This window comes from Micropterus dolomieu, linkage group LG11 (assembly GCF_021292245.1).
Source record: "Micropterus dolomieu isolate WLL.071019.BEF.003 ecotype Adirondacks linkage group LG11, ASM2129224v1, whole genome shotgun sequence".
NCBI lineage: Eukaryota > Metazoa > Chordata > Actinopteri > Centrarchiformes > Centrarchidae > Micropterus > Micropterus dolomieu.
In genome coordinates this window covers 8,028,595-8,050,581 of record NC_060160.1, presented here as the reverse complement: position 1 = coordinate 8,050,581, position 21,987 = coordinate 8,028,595, and the positions used below count along the sequence as shown (strand labels likewise).

General features: G+C 39.0%; 1 protein-coding gene and 1 long non-coding RNA gene across 3 annotated transcripts; one reads left to right on the top strand and one right to left on the bottom strand.

Moving 5' to 3' along the window:
* Positions 1-4: 4 nt before the first annotated feature.
* On the bottom strand, positions 5-20,245 carry shprh (SNF2 histone linker PHD RING helicase). Of its 2 annotated transcripts, XM_046062977.1 has the most exons (30): positions 20,088-20,245; positions 18,340-18,927; positions 17,572-17,701; positions 17,207-17,425; positions 16,668-16,746; positions 12,830-12,980; positions 12,493-12,595; positions 12,146-12,405; positions 11,400-12,053; positions 10,140-10,391; positions 9,823-9,901; positions 9,489-9,652; positions 9,056-9,312; positions 8,654-8,775; positions 8,303-8,391; positions 8,056-8,148; positions 7,812-7,919; positions 6,532-6,674; positions 6,269-6,442; positions 6,098-6,160; positions 5,777-6,002; positions 5,051-5,188; positions 4,173-4,274; positions 3,981-4,052; positions 2,937-3,125; positions 2,545-2,637; positions 2,363-2,449; positions 1,168-1,346; positions 675-755; positions 5-586 (listed from the first exon to the last, which is right to left on the bottom strand). In XM_046062977.1, the coding sequence occupies exons 2-30, from the start codon at positions 18,916-18,918 to the stop codon at positions 490-492; spliced, it is 4,983 nt and encodes a 1,660-aa protein (XP_045918933.1). In that variant the 5' UTR covers positions 18,919-18,927; positions 20,088-20,245; the 3' UTR covers positions 5-489. The 2 variants fall into 2 exon arrangements, with proteins under 2 accessions (XP_045918933.1, XP_045918934.1); XM_046062978.1 differs by lacking the exon at positions 1,168-1,346.
* On the top strand, positions 1,102-5,235 carry LOC123979188. The gene is made up of 3 exons (XR_006827176.1): positions 1,102-1,393; positions 3,097-3,175; positions 5,075-5,235. It is a non-coding gene; the product is annotated as an uncharacterized LOC123979188 (long non-coding RNA).
* Positions 20,246-21,987: the final 1,742 nt, after the last annotated feature.

Sequence of the window (21,987 nt, the reverse complement as noted above, 5' to 3'; positions counted from 1 at the left end):
AAGAGTTGGTCATAACAAGTCACCCTGCTATCGACAGACTTTTATTTCCTGAAAGTTGTGAGAATACCTCAATCACTGATGTGATTTCAGCATTAGAATTTTGTCATTTTGTCTTAACATAGTGAATTTGTATATAAATGCATATACCTAATGAACACAAGCAACAATACTGTACAGCCTAGTCAAATGTGATCATCAAACATGTACTTGAACAGCAGTTATTGAAACAGTAACTTACAACTAGGACAACAAGTGAGCCTAATTTATAAATACCCCAGAGAGATTAAAAATTTGGTATTAAAAACAATTAAGAAAAATGTTGTAGTCTGTTATCAATGACCTGCTAAAATGTCTTTTTGGAAATGCATTTGATCACTTGAGGATTTTTATATAAAAAATGGAATGTGCAAAATCTTCTATCACCACTGTGTAAAGAGTGCCTGTGTGGCTTCAGCAGATGTCCCTGCCTGTGTATCAAGGTGTTCAGATTCACTCCAGAGGTTCAGTGTCTTCAGTAAATAGATCAGCCAAGTCGGCTACTGTCAGTACGGCAGCCTCCGAGTGCTTCATGGCTGTGCTGGTGTGACTGGAAAAAAAGACTTTCAGTCAACTGAATTTATGGGTTTTAAATTCAAAAATGTCAAAAGTACAATTTCATATATTCTGTGTCTTACCTTTTCTCTGCTGTCTTCAGCATTGCCTGCATCCTCTCTTCAATAGTGGATTTGATTAGGAATCTGTGAACAAACGTTGCCCTGGTGGACAGAGAAAAAACAATCCAAATTACATAAAATTAACAAAATAGTGGAGACACTTTTCATTAAGTGTAATGATATGACCATGATCGCTTAGGGAAATCGGCTTTGCAGATGTTTTCTGAGGAAGGAGAGGCATTTAACACATTTGTTAGATGTGCTTTAGTACACATCATTTTTGTTTGTTTATAAGAAAACTCCACAGGGTACCATGGAGTCTCTACAGTAAATATTTTCAAGTAATAACATAATAACTGTGCAGCCTTGAAGGAGGTGTGCGCTGTCTAAGTGCAGTTTTGAATTGCCGTGTGCCATCACACTGAAATATGACAGCAGGTATGAAAAAACTGCTGAAAAGGTTCATGGTTAAGATAATGTTCTTCAAAGACAGACTTAACTCCCTTCTTCTTACTTGGTTTGGCCAATCCGGTGCACTCTGCCTATGGCTTGGAGCTCATGAGCAGGGTTGAGGATTGGCTCTACCAGCAACACGTGAGTCGCTTCGATGATGTTCAACCCGTTGGAGCCCGTGTGTAGAGGAAGGAGGAGGATGTTGATCTTTTCTTCGTATTTGAAAGCGCTCAGATTCTCCTGGAAAATCGAAATCAACGCACTAGTTTCCACGTAGCAATCTAAAAGTAAGTCTAAGGGTTTTTTATATATTTTTTTAAGACTGCGAATGATCTGCCACCTCTAGTTTTCAGCCGCGCCTCGGGAAGAGATAAAAGACCTACACCCGAGAACAGTCAGATCTTAAAAATATTTCATTTCATTTTTTATTTGTTTCAAAACATAGAAAAGGAAACTAAAACAGGCGTAATGGGTGACCCATCCCAACTCTAGACAAATTCTTAGGCTGAAATAAAAACAAAACACTTGGATCAACAGTTAAAGAAATAAATAAAATATTGGTGATTTTTAGACTTTTTAAATATCAGCGGACAGAGAGGAACGTTAATTACAATAAGCGTGTTGCTGGAGGACATCAGTCTCAAACTAGAAAGTAAGTATGTGAAAATGAAGATGTTTTCTGTAACAAGAGAATTGTCCTTAAGTGGTAAACCCCACCTGGTGTATATGTGTTGTACAGTGCAGGGGAAAGCAACTATGTGGTTAATGGTTCAGTGTGTAGATTTTAGTGGCATCTAGTGTGAGGGTTGCAAATTGCAACCAACAGCTCAGCCACCGCTCAACCCTCACTGCGCAAGCGCGCAGGAGAAGCTACGGTGCCTGACATGCTCTGTTGGCTCTTGTGCTAAAGAATACGTGTGGTTTGTCAAAATATAACAAACCAGACGACTACTACTACTTCTTCTTCTTTTTCTTAGTACGTATTCAACTTAGTGACCTGTAAAGCAGTTTATCCGTTTGGGCTACTATAGAAACACGACGGCGCAACATGGTGACTTCCATGCAAGGGGACCTGCGGTGTATGTAGATAGAAATGGCTCATTCTAAGGTAATAAAAATACAACAGTTAATTATGTAACTGAAAACATAGTTATGTAAATTGTACTGCATTTTCATCAATAGATCCTCCTAAATATTACACACTGGACTTTTAAGTGTTTGGCATATTCAGAAATGATTACAATGAAGACTCAAACCTGGAATTTGTGAATCCCATTGATTTGAGAGAACTCCATGTTGTTGTCAAACAAAGCCTTAGCAATGATGTCCAGGACACTCAGCCACTGTGCAGGAGAGAAAAAGAAACAAACTGGATGAGATCAAAAATTCAAGATCATCAAAATAAATCACTTACAGAACAGGGAGAGTTTACAGTTACCGTGGAGAAGACGAGACACTTGGCCCCAGGATCGGTCACTTGAATCTTCTTCAGTGTTCTCACTACTGCCTCCACTTTGGTGGAGTGGCTTCCCTGACAAACACAGGAGGAGGAAAATTGAGCTATAATGTTATTTGTGTTTGGCTTTAAATTAAAATTACCTACATTCACAAGCATGAATAAAAGTATAAACCCTAATAAGTGACTGTTATGGTAATAAATAACATCTCAATCATTCAGGTGATCTACTAAATTCATTTAACAACTTTTAGACAATCGAGACAGATGGAACCAATCATAACAGTCTTAACATCTAGATCCAGCCATAACTGATATAATAAAAACAAAAATCCAGATCTGGGCCTGAATTACATGAGGATGGTGTGACTGACCTTGACCGGTATGTCCTGGTCCTGACTGGACGACTGGGTGGTAAACACATAGGAGATCTCTGCGTGGGACGTGGTCTGCCTACAAATGGCACATTTGATGGCCCGCCGCCTTGAGCCCACGCTATACTGCTCCACAATGATAGCAATGCACTCATTACAGAAGCAGTGGCCGCAGGTCAGCACCGCCCACTGGAGAAGAGAGAGCGAGAGGACACGATGACTACAAAAGATGACACAAGGTAATAACTTAAAGAGCCAGAGAGACTGTAATACAATTAAACAGTACATCATCAGTTAAAATCATTTAAGTGAGTTTAAAAAGATGTGTTTATAGCTGACGTTTAAAAGAAAACACAGAAGCTGCGGTTCACAAGTCATTCTACAGTTTGGGCGATAGGAAATATACAGTCACCCATGGAAGCAATCCTGGAAGAGCTTTTCAGTCAACTTCAGTATGCGCTACTGATTGAAAAGGCTTTGTAGGTCACAAATACAGCTTAATGCAATTGATGTAACCTTGCAACTGATAGATAAATATAACTTTTAACTGTATATTTGAAGCAATGGGAAGCCAAAGAAGGGTTGCTAACTTTAAGAAAAGACTTGGAAAGAGAAAGTTGTTCTCCCAAAGGGTGATGCTTGTGTGGGAAAAGACTGCAACTTTGAGGCTGTTTGATTTGTTTCTCCAATAAACTTGATAAATATAACTTCAAAATCACACATGTAAATTAACTTAAAATTGCTCTACAAAGACACAAATGAAAATCTCAATCAGGCAAAATATTCCACCTGCTGACTTCAGGCACAAGAAATGTTTCTACACATGCCTGACATTACACAAAATCTAATAATGAAATGCATGAATTTTGGTGCAGGATGGATCAACTTCCGAAGTAATTTCAGTCACTGGCTGACTGTAAAGCTCGACCAGTGTATCAAAATAGTCAAGTCAGTAACTATCAGAGATGTTGCATAATACAATGAAACAATTACAAACTATGAGACATATAAAATCTATCTTCCTTACAACTAAATAATGCTCACCTCCTGTCCCAGAGGCCGGGCACAGATGGGACATGGCTCTGGGTTCAGCCCTCCAGTAGACTTGTCCTGGGACTGGAACAAAGGAATTTGTGTTATTTGGAGAGAGATCATGCAACACAGTTTGAGATATTGTCTCTAAATGACCTGGGAAAGAATGTATGTGCTTTGTAGATACTGTTGAATGTAAAATACCTTCTCCAGATTTGTGAGATACAGAAACTGGCCAAGTTTCTTTTGGAGCTGAGACTTGGCCACTGCATGGTCGTTCAAAAGCTTGACTCTGTTCTGCTCCACCTGGTCAGGAATGCAATAAAATAGGCAGCATATTATATCTTTGGAAACAATGAAAAACAATAGTGGCCAATACTGGGTCAAAGGCTATACTTGAGCTTTTTAATTCCTCCATGATAGGTCTGCAGTGTCGACAACTGGCTTACTCTCAAAAGTGTATTGATTAGGACAAAACCAGCCACATTTCATACATTTGCATATTAGTTAGACATATAAATTACACTGCAGTTTATTGTGAAACAATCATCCAAATGATCCAAAACAGAACGCTAAAAAATGTCAACGAGTTTACATTTGCAGAGGCTGGTTATGTTCGCTAAAGGAACAAACTGTACACTCTGTATCAGGGTAACTGTGCTGCAAAGCCTATCACATGATCATGTGACCTATTTTGGGTTGAGCTCTACTGATGAAGAAACACTAAGCTGGAGAGCACATTAAACATTAGTGTGAAAACGGTCTTCATTGTAAAGTGACCCTGCAAATAAAGATTAATTTTGGAGTGGAAATTAAAGTAAGTAAACACACTTTTGAGGATTTTAGCCCTAATAACACAATATTTATGTTTTCCTTCCATTTTTTTCTTTATCCCAATTCAGGGTTTAGGATTAGATGGTTTTGTAGGCCTTTCAGATGGTAAAACCCCTTTATAAATTTGTGATTTGTGAAATTGGCCTATATAAATAAAACGGACTTGACTTGTTTAAAGTACCTTTTAAATAGGATAGAGTGACATGAACATGTTGTAATAATACACCTTTTCCCTGTCTTTAACCCACCTCATGTGGCTCAATGATGTGCAGCAGTTTGGGCTTTGGTTCGTCAGGCAGACGGACACGTAGTCTCTCTGTGGCCATACCCAGCTCATCAATGGCCGACACGTGATTCCTCAGCACCATCCAGTACTCGTGCAGCACCTGAGAAGGGACAGAGGCGGCTTTCTTAATAAAAGAAACAAACTGGAGTGTTTCTCTCATTAGTATCAGCACTTAAAGGGGCAATCCATATATTCTTTCCCACCATCAATATGACCGTGACCCTGTGCAGAAGGGTGACTGTTGATAAAAACCAATCATTCAATAACTGTGTATTCATTTAAGCAATATGACACATATTTTGCAAAATATGTTCATATATTCAACAGTTTTCCAGTTTTGTTTGTCTGTGAAATGACTGATGTGATGATTATGATGTATTGGTACATTTGCAAATTGCCTCAAGATCCTTTTACAATTTATAATTGATCACAAAATAAATAAAATGATATAACCGCTATGTGTTTCTGGACATAAAACTTTTCTGAAACCACAGATAACATACTGAATCTCAGATAATTTTATTAAACCATCCAACCCCATTCAAATGTGTAAACCTCTTTGTCTCAAACAAAGAGAATTTTTTTTCTTCAACTTGCTCGATCTATTGTTCTTCAAACTCCGGCTTTTTAAACAGGCTGTGCATGCTTGCTTTAAAATGAAGAGAGGAGTTGTGGTGTGTGTGTTAACCTTGTACTCTTTCTTCCAGTTCTCAAACAGCTCCATGAAAGTGTTGCCCTCTTCCACCAGCTCTGGGTCCATGCGTTTAGCTTTGGCAAAAGACAATATGGCTTTCAGAGTGCGCTCAGTCTCACTGGCTGCCCACAGACCTCGGCTGGTGGTGGGGAGGCGGTCGTCCACCAGCCCATCCTCATCTTCAATCATTTCTTCAAAGATAGCCGTCTGACCCTTCACCCTGTCAGGCAATTTTTCCTTATAAATCAACAATTTAAAAAGTTTTCAAGCTATTTGATTGACAGTCTGACAGGTCTAAAAATATGCTCTACTTACGTGTGAGAAAAAAGCTTGGACTCATAATCTGTGAAGAGTTCATCTGCTTTGCAAAAAACACAACTAAAATATGACGAGCGGAATATTAGTTATAATAAAACATATAGTTTAACAAGCACTGTCAAAAATTTAAAAGCAGAGTTTCATGAGTCAAAAATGCTGATGTCTTACTTATTGAGTGGCAGTCTAATAGGCCTGAGGTGACAAATGGTAACCTCATCAATCACTTTCTTTGAAGCTGGGCCTTCAAGACTCTTCACTGCGTCTTGCACAGTCTTTTGGGATTTCATCAGATCTTGCATTTGTGATGTGAGTATGAACTGCAGACCACAGGCATCACGGAACCTGCAGGACCCATTTATTTTTATCGTGTTTATTTAAGGATAACATTGTTAACTATAACAATCCTATTTTTTCATAAAGAAACAGTTTACTTGTCTGCCATGGAGAGTTTGTGGGCTTGTTGTTTGTAGCTAGACGTCAACTCATTCTTGACACGGGACACCAGGTCGTCGTCGGTGGAGCACCGGATCGCCCTCTGGATAACATCCAGCCACCAGGGAGAATTCAGCTTCACCTTGAGAAAGAAAGTTTGTCATGATTAGTTTTCTTTTTGATTTGATCTATTTCACATCTTAATTATGTCTAAAAATGACCATGTACAATTTGATCTTGAGGAGCTTGATATATGAAACAGTCCTTTGGTTTTACCTTAATTACAATATTATTACAAATACAGATCAATCTGACTTCAGTGTCCAAATGTTACAATTTTTCTATTCAACCGTCTCAAACTGTTAACAGAACAAAAGTCATTCCAGCTATTAAATAATCTCATCTGGTGAATCAGAAACTAATGATGAACAATATAACACAACGTCAAGAGTATTTGCTCCCATTCCAAAATGTGGATGATGATAAATAATAATAATAATAATAATAATAATCCTTATTTGTAGAGCACTTTTCAAAAACAAGTTACAAAGTGCTTTAACAAGTGTAAAGAATAATACAAAAAAACAAGATAAGAGCATGAAAAATTAATATAAAATTAGTAAAATACAATAGAATAAAAAGGGATAAAATAAAGTCAAATGCATGTTTGACCATTACTGAGTACTGCAACTGAAGGAAAAGCCGGTGGCACAGTATTTAGCAACTTCCCGGGACAATAAACTAGTTATTAAAATGCATTAATCATTACTTCTATTACAACTGGTGGAAAGCTGAGGTCAGGAAATTCAAAACCTCATTTCAACGATTCAAAAAATAAAAAATATTCCTATGTTTGTTATTAGATTAGATTAGATTAAAAAATAGGTTAGATATGATGAATAATGAAATTGCAAATGCTGTTTGTGACAGGATGTGAAAAGGAGAGTGAAACATAAAAGTAAAATTTGAGCAAGGAAACCTTTCTACTAATTTAGTAAATTTTCTGCACACACAAATGGAATGTCTTTAGTGTTCCTGAACACCATTTTGGGAGCCACTTATTCAGGTTTAAATGCAGGGTTATGGCTGATATTTAGTTTTTATAAAAAAGGGAATTACCACCCAATATATTTGTCTATAAACACTGACTTAGCACTCCTATACAACACAGTAGTATATACCATACTGTATATTTCATTTGGCAGATTATCTGTTATAATATGAAGCACAATTTGCCTCAATGTAGATGTAATGGATGTCAGATGCAAGGGGTTCTCACTTTGCGTTTCAGCTCTTTGATGTTCTGTAGCACCGGCTGGAGACCCTGATAGGCGTCTGCTACTTCTGAGTCGTATTTGGTCATGTAGTGTTGTCTCAGCTGCTCTGCCTAAAGAGACACAGAAAATGAGTAAACTTTCTTTTTTTAAGAAAGTTAAGCATTTCTTAAAAAAAAATAATAAACTTGATACCACAAGTTTATTTCCAAAATTAACAATCGCAAACAGAATATGTTCCTGAATTACCTCCTCACTTAGTCGGTCGTCTCGCAGCGTTGGAGGTATCCCAGGATGCTTTGCATTCAGCAGTTCCATCAAATTGTGGGTTGCATGAAGCCTCTATTTAAGCACAATAGTAAAAGAATAGAATTCAGAAATATTTACATAAACTTGAAATATATAATATATCCATTGCGGTTAGCAAAGAAATTAAGTCCTTCATATGTTAATCATAGACGTATGAAAAAGACAGGAATGGGATGGGGCCACATACCTGTAATGAATCTGTTTTCAGTCTGTCTTTGTGCTCCTCTGACGAACGAAGCACTTCTCTATACATCTCTGCAGCCTCTCCAAACTCATCTGCAGGTGGCAAAGGAATTGTTGATTATTAGTGGCACTCAATATGTCTGTCATGCCTTGCAGAGTTAATGAGACGTGCTATACAAACTCCAGCAGTACCCTTGGTCACATTATACATATCGCCTCACTGAGACATGCTGCAACAAAACATCTCGGTACAAAAAGTGTTGGGAGGCACAAAGATGAGATCACGGCTTGTGTTTTGTTTAAACTGATTCCCATGGGAAGCTGGGAGCACAAGCGCAGAAGTGGGGATTTATACCTCTGATTATGTGGATTCCAGCCAGGCCATTGAGCGCGCACACCAATTGTCTGTGAGCTTCTTCACATTCCACTCGACATTTCTTCTGCAGGGACTTCAGGAGTTCCTCCATCGTCATGGTGCTGGGGAGGGGAGTCACGGCACAGACAAACCCACTCAACAAACCCTCCAATACAAATTACACATGGGTCAACTTTAAATAAACACAACTGCGCACTGTATAACTGACAAAAAGCTTGCTGCGGTCTATTACCATTACTAATGCTGTGATACTCTATTTAGTCTAGCAAGATTGTTAATTATCTGAAGCCAGCTGCACCGGTTAAAGACCTCTCCTTTCGCCTACAAGCATCTTGAAAACATAATACCAAGTTATAAACACAAAAGCCAAGTGTCGTATACCTTTTCTGCAGAGGCAGGAACTCCCCCCTCACAGCTTGTGGATGGCAGCAGGCCTGGCGCAGCCTCAGCAATGGGCACAGGATGGTGTTGACGGTGCGGCGGTCGAGGCTGCCAAGTTTCAGGCTCCAGTCAGAGATCTTCCTGAGTTTGACCAGAGCGTCCTGGGAGCAAACTTCATGCTGACGGTGGTAGAAGTGACCCTCGACAGGGGAAAAGTGCAACCAGTGTACCTCCTCTGTCTGCGGGGGAATCTGGATCTGGAAGAACAGATGATCAAATACACTGCATTACATTTTCTGAAATGAGCACATATTCTGAAATGCAACATTATGTCTTGTCATAATTAAAATATTTTTCAGTGTCTATTAGAGATTCTTTAAACTAGTAAAAAATCATACAGGGTCACAGAAATACCGAACTTTTGTTTTCCTACCTGATCAATGACGTCTTTTTTAGCTGATCGCCACAATAACTGAGCAATTACATAGTACAGCGGCTCTGTGTTTCCACGTCGATAAGGACGATAAAGCAGCTGGTCCCACCAGTGTTTTACCCAGTAGGGGTCAACACCAAGGAAAAGCACAAGGCCATACAGATCTGTAGGAAACCAACATCATTTCAGAGATTTATTTTGTTGTCTTAAGCAGGTTTTGATGTTTTTTAAACATTGTTTAGATCCTGAAGAGACAAATCACAGAGCCTCTAATCAAGGCCTGCTTTGATCCTTAGTGTGTTTTTTCAAGGTAATGATTTTTTTTTGCTATTACCTTCTAAGCCTCTTTGGACAGGAGTACCACTGACACACCAGCGGTTGACAGATGCGAGACGTAAAGCCATTTCTGCAGCCTGACAGTAAAATAAAAAAGGGAGCACAAACAAAGCATCAATTGACAAAATGAAATAAAACATTGTATTAAACACATAGTTTGACAACTCACATACACAATAATAAGATTTTATTTAACCATTCCAAACTTTGTGGTCAGTATTCAATTTAGAAAAGTTATAAACACAAAAGCTATCCATCCAAGTTTACTGTGTAACTAATCAAACCACAGGTACTTCTGGATTCCCTTCAGCTCACCTTCGCAGTGGGACATTCAACCATCTGAGCCTCGTCCAGACAGATGCGCCACCACTCAACGGCCACCAGAGGACTGGGTATGGCCATGTAGCGCTTCTGGTTGCGGAAGCGACGTCCATCCTTGCTGTTACTGTGAGGAATGTCTACATAGTTGAGCTCTGACCGCAGCACGTCGTATGTGGTGATGACCACATCCTGCTCCGCAAGCATATGTGGCTGGATGAATCCATGCTTCTTCACACCCTGATAAACCTGAGATAAAGATATTAATTAGCAAAGTACTTTAAGCTCAACAGTTTTGTCAGGTTGGGGTTTTTGGAAGTGGAAGGTAAAATGTGAGAGAACAACAACTGTGAGATCAGAGGAGAGAAGTGTGCACATAAATAAAGAGTAAAAGTCAAGTGGCCCTCGGAGGCCGTTGTTTATGCACAAATGCAACAGTCGTCAAATTAAATGTACTGAATTTTGACCATGTGTAGAGTCCTAATAGCTGCAACAAATGGCAATGTAAACAGCATCTGCTGGAGAGAACAGAACACAGTGCTTATCTGCCTTAATCATGTAAAACACTTGAGATAAAAGACTTCATGTAAGTAATGTTCTCTATTAATCTGTGACTGTAATCTCAACTCATATCAGGCTTGGCAAAACACACAAATTAAAAAATTATGATCCATGATAGAAATTTATGTAGTTGTGATATTTTAAGACAGTGGTACTCAAGTGTGGTGGAGGGTCTATACAGAATATTTAAAAGTATTGCTACCTACTGTTTATGGTTAAAAGAGAAACATATCTGGCTTCCAGTCACATTACTTACATCTGATTTTATACATATTTCTATTGAATTCCCCCTTCAAAGGTGAAGAAAGCACACTTAAACAAGACTACGAGTCTACAGCCATGATATCGGCTCTACTTGGACACAGCATCGCTTTGAGCTAAATGCTAACACCTGGATGTTAACATGTATAATGTTTACCATGTGTATCATCTGACATTTGCTAATTAACACTAAACACAGTACAGCTGAGGCTGATGGGAATGTCATTAGTTATGCATGTGAAAACTTTGACCTGCTGATGGTGCTAGAGGAGAAGTAGTGGATCACCAAAGTCAATAGGCCTCATCCTCTGATCTGGACCAAAGTAGTGGACCAGTCGACAGACAGATGTAGCCATTTCTTGTAATACTAAACACGCAGGAGGAAATAATAATCAAATTTGGACAAAAGATGAATACATCCATCTACATTCTCACCAGCACTCGCAGTGAGGAGGACCTGATGTGGCGATTGATCTCCTCCACCCACTGGTGGCAGATGGAGCTCGGGGAGATGATGAGGGTGGCACCGGTGGAGACGGGTTTCATGGCGACCAGGCAGTGAGGGCAGTAGAAAGGTGTAGTTTCAAGGCTTTCTTCTTTGTAGTTTACACAGTCTGCATGCTGCCACAGCTGGCAGTTCATACACTGGACGCGGGCCTTGTAGTCAATAATGCCCAGTTCACCACAGATACACTCAAAGCGGTAGTCCGGGGTGTTGAAAGGGACAACAGATGCTCTGGTGGGAGTTTCTGTATCCTCATGTGGATCAAGTTGCGGAGCTTCTACCCTTCCTTCACCTAGATCATCCATTCTGGGCATGTCCTGTGTATCTGACTCAATTTTATCCTGAGACATCTGTGAGGCTGCCGTAGATGTAGCAAGCATGTCACCGGACTGATCGGCTTTCTCTTTCAGACTTTCATCCCAGCCCTTCTTTGTTTCCATTTCTTCTGGTACTAGATAGTCAGATGTAGGGGAGTACAGATCTTTTTGATCTTCTGCAAGAGAGTTTTGCAGAGCTGCTTCAGCCTTCTCTTTTGCTCTTCTCTGAAATATTTTTCTCGGCGTGCTCTCTATGTTTTTGGAATTCTAAAAAAACGAAATCAGACAAAAGTCAGATAATACAATCAAGTAATATTTGTAAAAATAAAACATTTATACTTGAAACTCTTTATTCTTACAGACTTGGATGCTCCCGCTAATGCCTTCTTAGTTTCTTTGTAGTTCTTTCCCAGTTTAAATGACCCCGCCAAGCCACGACCTTTGACCCGGTCAACCAGGCTTTCATCTATCAGCTTCGCCAGGGTCTTCCTGATGTGGTTGCGGTTTTTAAGGAGGTCATAACCATACGTGGCACGGATGTAGGTGAAGATGGCGTTGACGGAGGCTCCTTTGCCAGATCTCATCTCCTTGATTGCAGTGAGGAGCATGACACGCACAGCTGCACAACAACAGTAGTAAAAAATCTAAATCAAAACCGCAGTGGAAATAAAAGCTGTGATGTCTGAGAGGATTGTGAGTGACATACTTGGATGGGATAGTTTCATTTTAGGCTGAACTTCAGACTTGCAGCGGATTACTTTTTCTCTTTCTAGGGGACGAGGAGGTACGAAATAATTCACAGATTGTCCCTGCAAGAGCAGAAGATATACAGAATTTTACATTTTCACAATGTAGCTGAGGCCTTCAATAAAGAGCATTTTAAAAATAAATAGAACGGTAGACAAAAATCCTACATCATATAACTTTTCCTATGTTAATAATCATCCATGAAGGCAGACAGAAAAGGGGAGAAAGAAGGGACGAGAAAATTCTGTATTTTTAACAGTCTGTATCTTTAACTGTAACTGCGTACTGATCCTCACCACAGGCAGGGTGAGGGCTTCCTGCTCAAGGTTCTGTCGGGTGTGAAACAGGATAAGAGCCAAAACTTCCACCGTCTTTCCCAGCCCCATTTCATCAGCCAGGATACCACCAGGCCACTCCACACCAGCCAAGGGAAATTCTCGGATTAAGCTGGGAAAAACAAACAAAACCAAAAATAATTTTATGCATCGCTAAAAAAACTCAAATCATTGAAACTACAACAAAAGGGAAGACTGTGTCGTCCACTGAAGGACACCAAAACAGCAAATTAAAGGGTCAGTTCAGACAAAGAAAGATGTATTTCCCCACTTAACTAGCCAAGCAGATAAAGTGGTATGAAAAAGTGTTTGCCCCTTTCATGATTTCTTTTTTTTTTTTTTGCATGTTTGATCACACTAAAATGTTTCAGATCATCAAATTCAAATTGAAATATTAGACAAAGATAACACAAGTAAACACAAAATGCAGTTTTTAAATTAAGGTTTTTATTATTAAAAGAGAAAAAAAATCCAAACCTACATGGCCCTGTGTGAAAAAGTGATTGCCCCCTAAACCTAATAACTGTTTGGGCCACACTTAGCATCAACCACTGCAATCAAGCGTCCGCGATAACTGCCAATGAGTCTGTAGAGGAATTTTGTCCCACTCATCTTTGCAGCATTGCTGTGATTCAGCCACATTGGAGGATTTTCAAGCCTTAACCGCTTTTTAAGGTCATGCCACAACATCTCAATCGGATTCAGGTCAGAACTTTGACTAGTCCACTCCAAAGTCTTCATTTTGTTTTTCTTACAACATTCAGAGGTGGACTTGGATCATTGTCCTTCTGCAGAACCCAAGTGCGCTTCAGCTTGAGGTCACGAACAGATGGCCGGACATTCTCCTTCAGGATTTTTTGGTAGACAGCAGAATTTATGGTTCCATTTACCACAGCAAGTCTTCCAGGTCCTGGAGCAACAAGACAGCCCCAGACCATCACACTACCACCACTATATTGTACTGTTGCCATGATGTTCTTTTTATAAAATGCTGTGTTGGTTTTACGCCAGATTTAACAGGACGCTCACCTTCCAGAAAGTTAAACTTTTGTCTCGTCAGTTCGCAAAATATTTTCCTAAAAGTCTTGGGGATCATTAAGATGTTTTATGGCAAATGTTAGATGAACCTTTGTGTTCTTTTTGGTCAGCAGTGGTTTTCGCCTTAAAACTCTCCCATGGATGCCATTTTTGCCCAGTCTCTTTCTTATTGTTGAATAATGGACCCTGACCTTAACTGAGGCAAGTAAGGCCTGCAGTTCTTTACATATTGTTCTGGGTTTTTTTCGGATCTTCTGGATGAGCTGTCGCTGTACTCTTGGAGTAATTTTGGTAGGCTGGCCACTCCTAGGAAGTCTCACTGCTGTTCCAAGTTTTCTCTATTTGTGAATCATGGCTCTCACCGTAGTTTGCTAGAGTCCCAAAGCCTTAGAAATGGCTTTGTAACCCTTCCTAGACTGATAGATGTTAACGACTTTGTTTGTCATTTGTTCTTGAATTTCTTTAGATCGTGGGAATGTGTTGCTTTTTGAGCTCTTTTAGCCTACTTCACTTTGTCGGAAAGGTTATATTTAGGTGATTTCTTGATTCAATAGGTTTGGCAATAAGTAGACGTGGGTGTGGCTAATGAAATTGAACTCAGCTTCCCAAAAAATGTGATTAATCACAGTTAATTCATGATTTAACAAAGGGGGGCAATTACTTTTTCACAAAGGGCCAGGTAGGTTTGGATTATTTTCTCCCTTAATAATAAAAACCTTCATTTAAAAACTGTATTTTGTGTACTTGTGTTACCTGTGTTACTTGTATTACCTTTGTCTAATATTTCAATTTGTTTGATGATCTGAAACATTTCAGTGTGACAAACATGCAAAAAAATAAGAAATCAGGAAGGGGGCAAACCCTTTTTTGGATTTATATGCTGAGGTTCTGACATACCAGCTTATGACACCTCTGCTCCCGACCCACACAATGGAGGTGACTTAAATTAAATTTATTCAACAATGCTTAAAGAATTGGAAAAAGTACAGTTAAAATGTATAAGCAAAAGTGAACATTAATCTGAACGTCGTTTCTGGAAAAGCATGTTGCTCTTGAGTTTTTTTTTATGTTTTGAGCACCATAAAGAAATTCCACTCATCCCCAATGTATAGGGGCGACAGCAGAAACTTCCGATCTGGTGCGTTTCCCGAACAACCAAGGAAGGTAGCACTGAACTATGTTGGTACGATGCATCGTTAAACTAACAAACGTCTGAAGTACGACCGTTTCCCAAAATGGTAGGACTGTTTCCCAAAATGGTACGACCGTTTCCCAAAACGGTCCTACTTTGTTGGTACCACCGTGGTTTGAACCAACAGAGTTCGGACTAACATGTTTCCAGGTGTGTTTGTCTGACTTTCACAGCAGGAAACTCACAAAACGTTGTCATATTCTGCCTAAATATGTCAGCTGTGACCAATATTAACTGACATTATTGTGCTAGCTTATTATTTAGGCTTTTCACATTATAGTCGTACCGGCAACAACAAAAAAATCAACGATAGTGTTAATGAAAACAATAATATATAACCTAATCGTTTTATTTAGCCTAAATATAGGCTATAACTTAGAAGAAGAAATTAAGAACTATAAGCGATTACAAGACATTTAGTGAAATAGGTTTAATCCGCAAGTATCTTCAGTTTAACAATTTAACACTATTATGATTCCCTTGGCCGCAAATGATATAAAGGTCTTAAGACTAACTCAGTGTGATAAGTGGCTGAACATGTGAATGTTCTGTCCTGAGACAAACACGCGTTCGAATCCCATGAGTTCTCTATTTATCTTTGTTATAATGGCAACGAAAGCTCTCAGGGATTTATTCATTACAGTACTTTAATGAATTTTATGCTGTCCCTTTTTATATTTATGTTTGTAATGAAGACTAGAGAGCACCCATGGTCCTCAGAGGCCTAGAAATATATACATGAAGGTATAAAAGTTATGTCTTTACATTCTCCGTTTTGTCCTTTAAACTTTGTACTGGTAATATTAAATCAAGTTATTGTGAATAGATGGGTAATCTGTGGGTAAAGCACCTGCTGTTTGTAGATGGTCTACACTAAGATACTTAGTACTGAATCAATGCAACCCTACCCATGACCCGACAAATACATTTAAAGTACTTTTATAACTACATTTAAAAAAAAAACTTTAGGATTATCTAACATTCCCTGCTTAAAACACATTAAATCCACCTCCTAACGCTGCATTTTCTGCTATCTGTGACGTAGTCACTGTGAACTAAGCTTCTAACCACAGCTCAGCAGCTATAGTTCGACCTATGCAACTTAACAACAGTTGGTGCGATGTTCGTCGGAACTATGGTTTCGGGGAACACATGCGTCGCTTAACGATGGTTCGTACCATGTAAGTTACCAACTTAGTTACCTCCGTAGTTCGAACTAGGGTTTCGGGAAACAGTTGCGTTGCAACTGCATAGTTCCAACCAAGGAAGTTGCTACCGTAGTTAGCAACGATGCTTTTGGGAAACGGTTTGGGTAAATGGTGTTGGCAGTAAAATGATAAAGTGCCAGGCTCAGACAGTTACAAGGTGTCTGACAACATCATGGAAAGGATCCCTACTAGTGACTTCCTTTGACACCTTATTTTTAACAAGAAACAGAAATCTCACTCAAGGACAATTCTCACTCTGAAATGTTGTGAGAGGAAAGTTGTTACAGGAAACGCAGATGGAGGGAGAGGAGATTAAAAATACAGAAATTATCCTTTAACATGAGGGGATTCAAATTCTTACCAGCCAGTAAAAGGGTTGTAAAACAACTTCTTGCCGCACAAAGTGATCATCTCCCGCCAGAGGAAATGCAGCATTTGTTCTGCAAAGAAATGTTAAACAATGACAATCTCACTAAAATATCCTAACGCAGAACTTTTTCCACTACAGGAACTTTAAGTGTAGCCATCGCCTCAGTTGCTTTTGTTTCCACTTTACTCCTGAACCTAAATTTCATCACTGCTCAGAAGTGCTCCGATATCCAAGTTCCAGGATCCAGTTTCAGGGTAATGAAATGCAACAGCTCATTTGCAACACAGCCTGCTCTCACAGACCTCTAAAAATCTATGTTACACTGATTGGTTGCCAACAAATGGTTGGCGTTAAAAGTTTGTGCATGATTTGTTGTTTAAAGCAAAACCACAAGTACAGCTCGCTCCAGAATCATCCTAAATTTCAATGTTTTACATCTCATAAGACCAATTAACTGGACAATCAACATCAAGAGTACAGCAGGGAATCAGGCCAGCAATGTACAGTTGTACCAGACAAGAAGTGAGTACCTTTCGGTGAAGTGTTCCTGGATTTCTCTCTCCACAGCATCCAGTTGACGGCCTGGCTCTGATAGGGCCTGAGAACAGGAATGAGAGCTTTGTGCTGGACGTCATAGGTCACCTCCCGGCTCTCTCTCTGGTGCAGATGCCTGACGTAATCATAGAGCTCCTCGACATTTTGCCTCTCAAGGTCGGTGTCACATTCCTCCTCCTCATTATCTACAAGTTCTAAATGGAAAATACAGCAGAAAAATCAATGTATTATAATTGTTACTATGATGAAGAGTTATACTTGATTTAATAATGGTGAGGCTGTCATGGTATTTGAGAACTTGGATAACAGCATTATTTAGACATTACAACCAAACACTTACCGGGGATAATGAAATCGTAGAAATACTCCATTAACTTCTGCATTAGTTGATTTGCTTTCTTCAGCCGAGCATTTCCCTCGCTGAGGAACTCGGGCTTCCCGAGCCCAGTTTCCAGCAAGTAAATTCCCACCTGCCAGATGCAGACAAACCACAGCTGATGGGAGAAATACCATTTTTTTTAACACTGTGAACCACTGAACTTTGACTTTTCGTCATCCCGACCTAAAGAGCAGGAAAGCGGGTTTTCAATCCAACCAAAGAATATGACTTTGTGGTTGTGAAAAGTGGATGACAGTAAGTCAGTGATTTTCATATCTTTCTCTCTCCTCATTTCCTGTGAGTTATCTACTGTCAGTTCTCTAATAAAGGGATAAAATGCCCCCCCCAAAAAACAACAAAGCCTGCCGATACTTCATTAACACACCACAGTATGTCACAAGTGCAGTCTTATTTTAAAAGCAGGTGTTCATACATTGAAAACAAGGTAATATTCATAATAAAATTGTCCTTGTTTTCTTTAGATAAAGGCTGAAATTAAGTTAATGTTTTTAAATTAGATAATGAATTTCAGGCAAATGATACCAAACTCAAACTATGACAATGTAGTACATGTAAATATGCAGCCTTGTTTTTCATTATTGGTATGGTTACATCTTGCACTCACATCAGTTTATCCAGCTATCTGAAGATGAATCTAAACATTGAAGAAAGTAAAATTATTATTGACAGAGTATTTTTCATTCGCTCCTCTCTGACATGCCTTCATACCTTGACTGACCCCTCTTTTGCCTGGTGGCAGAGCTGCACAACCCTCCTCTTCTGCATCCAGTCGAGGTCCTCCAGCGGCATCACACTGAAGCCACACTCCACTGTGCAAGTGTCCTTGTCCGGCCTCCACTGCAGTTCTGAACTCTCAGCATAGCTGCAGTAACTGAGGCAGAGCTGGTCACCCATCCTGTGGAGCGTGAAAGCTCTCTGTTCACAGTCAGATGGGATCCAAGTCGGCCGGACACTGAACTCCCCAATGAGCGCCTTCCAGATTGGGGCCTGCTTCAAAGCTGGCTCCACAGTGAGGGCCAGGGAGGCAGTGGTGTTCTCTGATGACGTACCAGGGAGTTCCTCTGTAAGCCGGACTGAGCTGGTACAGGCAGTCTCCGTGACGTCCTCTGTGGTCAAGAGAAAGGAGCTGCTGGGAATAGGGTCAACAGGAAGAATGGAGCAGGTTGGTGTATGGTCATCCTTCTGGTTCACCTCGTTCTTGCGGTCCTCCAACATATTCCAGTTCAACCTCTTCTTGTCGTCTTCGTCCACCCTCACAGGAGGGGCTCTCTTTCTGCGGCTACTCATGGTTAACCTCTACACGGAAAGCAAATGAAGTGTTGATTATAAAAATAATACTTTACTAACTTTAACACTTTAAATTCAGTAGAATACTGTATAAAACAAATATTTACATTTGGCAGACAAAGTGAGTTCCTTTTTAACACCAAACTAATGATAGCTTTCACATTTCAAACTTTAATGTATTTCTACATTGTTTTAACACATCAACACCAACATTTCATACATATATACAGTAAAAATCAAGCAATATCTAATAGAGCTCAACCGATATGGGATATTTAAGACAGATATGAATTTGATAATTGATGACTTTAAAGCCAATATTCTTTTTTTCTTCTTTTCAGAAACACATAACATAAACAAAGATTATCCCTAACATTTTGTTATGTTTAGTGATGAGACCTCACAAATATAACATGTAATAATGGGGTTTAAAAATAATCTTTTTTCATTGTTATAAATAGCACTTTGAACAAAAATACACCTCATTTCTGTGTTTTGTTCCAAACAGGTGTTTCCAACAGGGGGGAAGCGCAGAGTGCCCTCTGGTGGGCAAACTATGCAACAACAACACTCATAACATGACTGAAGGATCCATCATCCATCTCTCTGTTTCTATTTTAATTGTCATTTATCGGCTGTTGATACTGATTTATCTGCAATTAGCAGATATCGGGATGGCGGGGATCAATTGACCTTTTGGCCAGATCCACCACAGTCATCTTGTTTATCATAGGCTAGTTCAGGTAGCTAGTGTTATCCCTCAAGGCAATAAAAACTACTTAAAACTAGCTGATGTCACTGCTTATACACTTAAAGCCATCAGCAATACTGTCTCACAGCAGACGTTCAAGTTAGCACAAGGCTGAACACAGCTAACTTCTGTCACTTCACATTTCCCACACAGTGAACAGCATCCTCTGTATTTTTCACATTTACCAAGGCTCACATTAAATCAGCTGCAAGCCAAGTTAGCTCTTTAGTGTTAGTATTGGCTAACAAGTTACTGTTACAAAAAAAATCCTTCCTTTCAATGAAAGTTTTGTCCGAGGAAACGGGCAGCAGGAGCTACAATGTATGAACACTGTTACACGATGAAACACTTCCAGGCTGTGTGGCCGCGTATTTGATCGTTTGACTGTAAACAAGCGAATAAAAACAAGCACATTTACTTTTTATCAGCCTCCCACGCAACCGGTGCTGGTTTCTATCGCTGCATCAGATGGCGTTTCACTTCCCAGCAGCTCCAGATATTCAGGTTGACATGCACCAAAACACACTTCATTTACAGACTTCAATGTAGCTGTTCGCCATTTTTAAATACAGGAAGTGACGTCTGAACAGCAGCATATGTTTGGACAACGCGGGATTCAGCCACTGCTACTAAAGGGCCAAATTCTTCTCTTTTTACTGAGTCAATTTGTAACTATGAGTAAATACAAGTAGTAAATGTCAACCATGCCATATTTTGAATGTATGTATTTTTCTGGACACATTTTGTTTTGCTTTTAACCTACTTAATTATCTTTGTATAATATATAAATAAATAGCCTAATTTTGCTATTACTTTTACTACTATTGCCACCATTAATAATAATAATAATAATAAGTATACATATATAGAGAGAAATCTGTTCTATTCTAGAGAAAAGGCAAGGCTACAGAAACCACAAAGGCTACAGTAATCATAAATAAAAATATTATTAATACCTTATTTAAACAGGTACTCTCACTGAGATCTCTTTTTCAAGAGAGGCCTCAGTACAAAAATGTAAAATTTAAGTAGACTGACACACAGATAATTCACAGATACACATTGTACATATTCATAATTAAAAAAAACATTTACAAGCATGATGAAAACTATGGTTGAGTGTGACCAAGAGGTAGCCTGCAGCTAATGTTAAAATGTCCTGTGATGTGACATTGTGAGTTCTGTTTTTAAATGTAACCAGAGAGTTTTTGGGCAGTTTTGCAGTAGATCCTTATAAATTAACAACATACAATGCTGCTTCCTTCTATTTGTTAAGAGGACCATCCCACCTTTTGCAAAATGCAATGGGGTGAGAAATGTATCACCTGTGATTAGTGGTGGACTGTAACTAAGTACATTTACTCAAGTACAAATTTAAGATACCTGAGTGGTTTTTCATGCCACTTTCTTCTTTTACATCTCAGAGCGAAATGTTGTAGATTTTACTTCACTACATTTGTCTGACAGCTATACTTATTACTTGTTTTTACACACAAAACATATGAGAAAAATATGTTTGGTTATAAATAAAACTACAGTTTAACAAATAGTTTATACAAAAACAGCTGAAACAATTAGTTCATAGATAGACAGAAAATTACTAATCCAATTATTTTGAGGTTCCAGCATTACAAATGTGAAGATTAGTTGCTTTTTCTTTTTTTTTTCTTTCTGTTTTATTATTTATTTAATTATGTATTGATTTTTCACTGGGCTGGACAGGGGGGCAGACTTGGCGATGGGGGACAAACAGACAGTACAGAGAAAGGACAACACCTGCAAGAGAAGGGGGACAGAAGCTGGGGACAACAGGGAATATGATGATTAAAAGAAATATGGTTGCTTTTTCGTTAAAAGTTAAAAGTCTAATCATTTTAATGTTTTGTTAAGAGTGTTGAGGATTATACTGTTGTTTGGATAAAACAAGCATTGTGAAGGTTTCATTACGGGCTCTGAGTAATTGTGGTGGCATTTCTCGCTTTTGACCTTCGGTTTGCTTGACATGTTTTCCACATGGGACTTTTAATAGTGAGTCTGGTAATCATATCTGCATTAATGAATATCATTTTTGCCCATAATGACAATAATATTAACCAAATATTTCTTTAGAAAGATTAACTGTTTAAAATATAATCCTGAGTAAGTGAAACCATGACTCAACCCATTATACAGGCTTAGCCAACATTGTGATGTGACTAAACACGACTAGAAAAGAAGAAACAGAAAAGTCTCTCCACCTGGATGAAATCTATCAGTGATTCTGAATCTATCCCTTATTTTGTGTACAGTATTGATTTAAACTGTTGAATAAAGTTTCA

Bases quoted from the DNA above. Each gene is read 5' to 3' on its own strand.
- shprh (XM_046062977.1), bottom strand. From the start codon at position 18,918: ATGAGTAGCCGCAGAAAGAGAGCCCCTCCTGTGAGGGTGGACGAAGAC. The intron at 8,149-8,302 runs GTATGTGGCCCC...GTGCTTAAATAG, and splicing joins TGAAAACAGATTCATTACAG to AGGCTTCATGCAACCCACAA. The intron at 6,161-6,268 runs GTAAGACATCAG...GTCATATTTTAG, and splicing joins ATTAGACTGCCACTCAATAA to TTGTGTTTTTTGCAAAGCAG.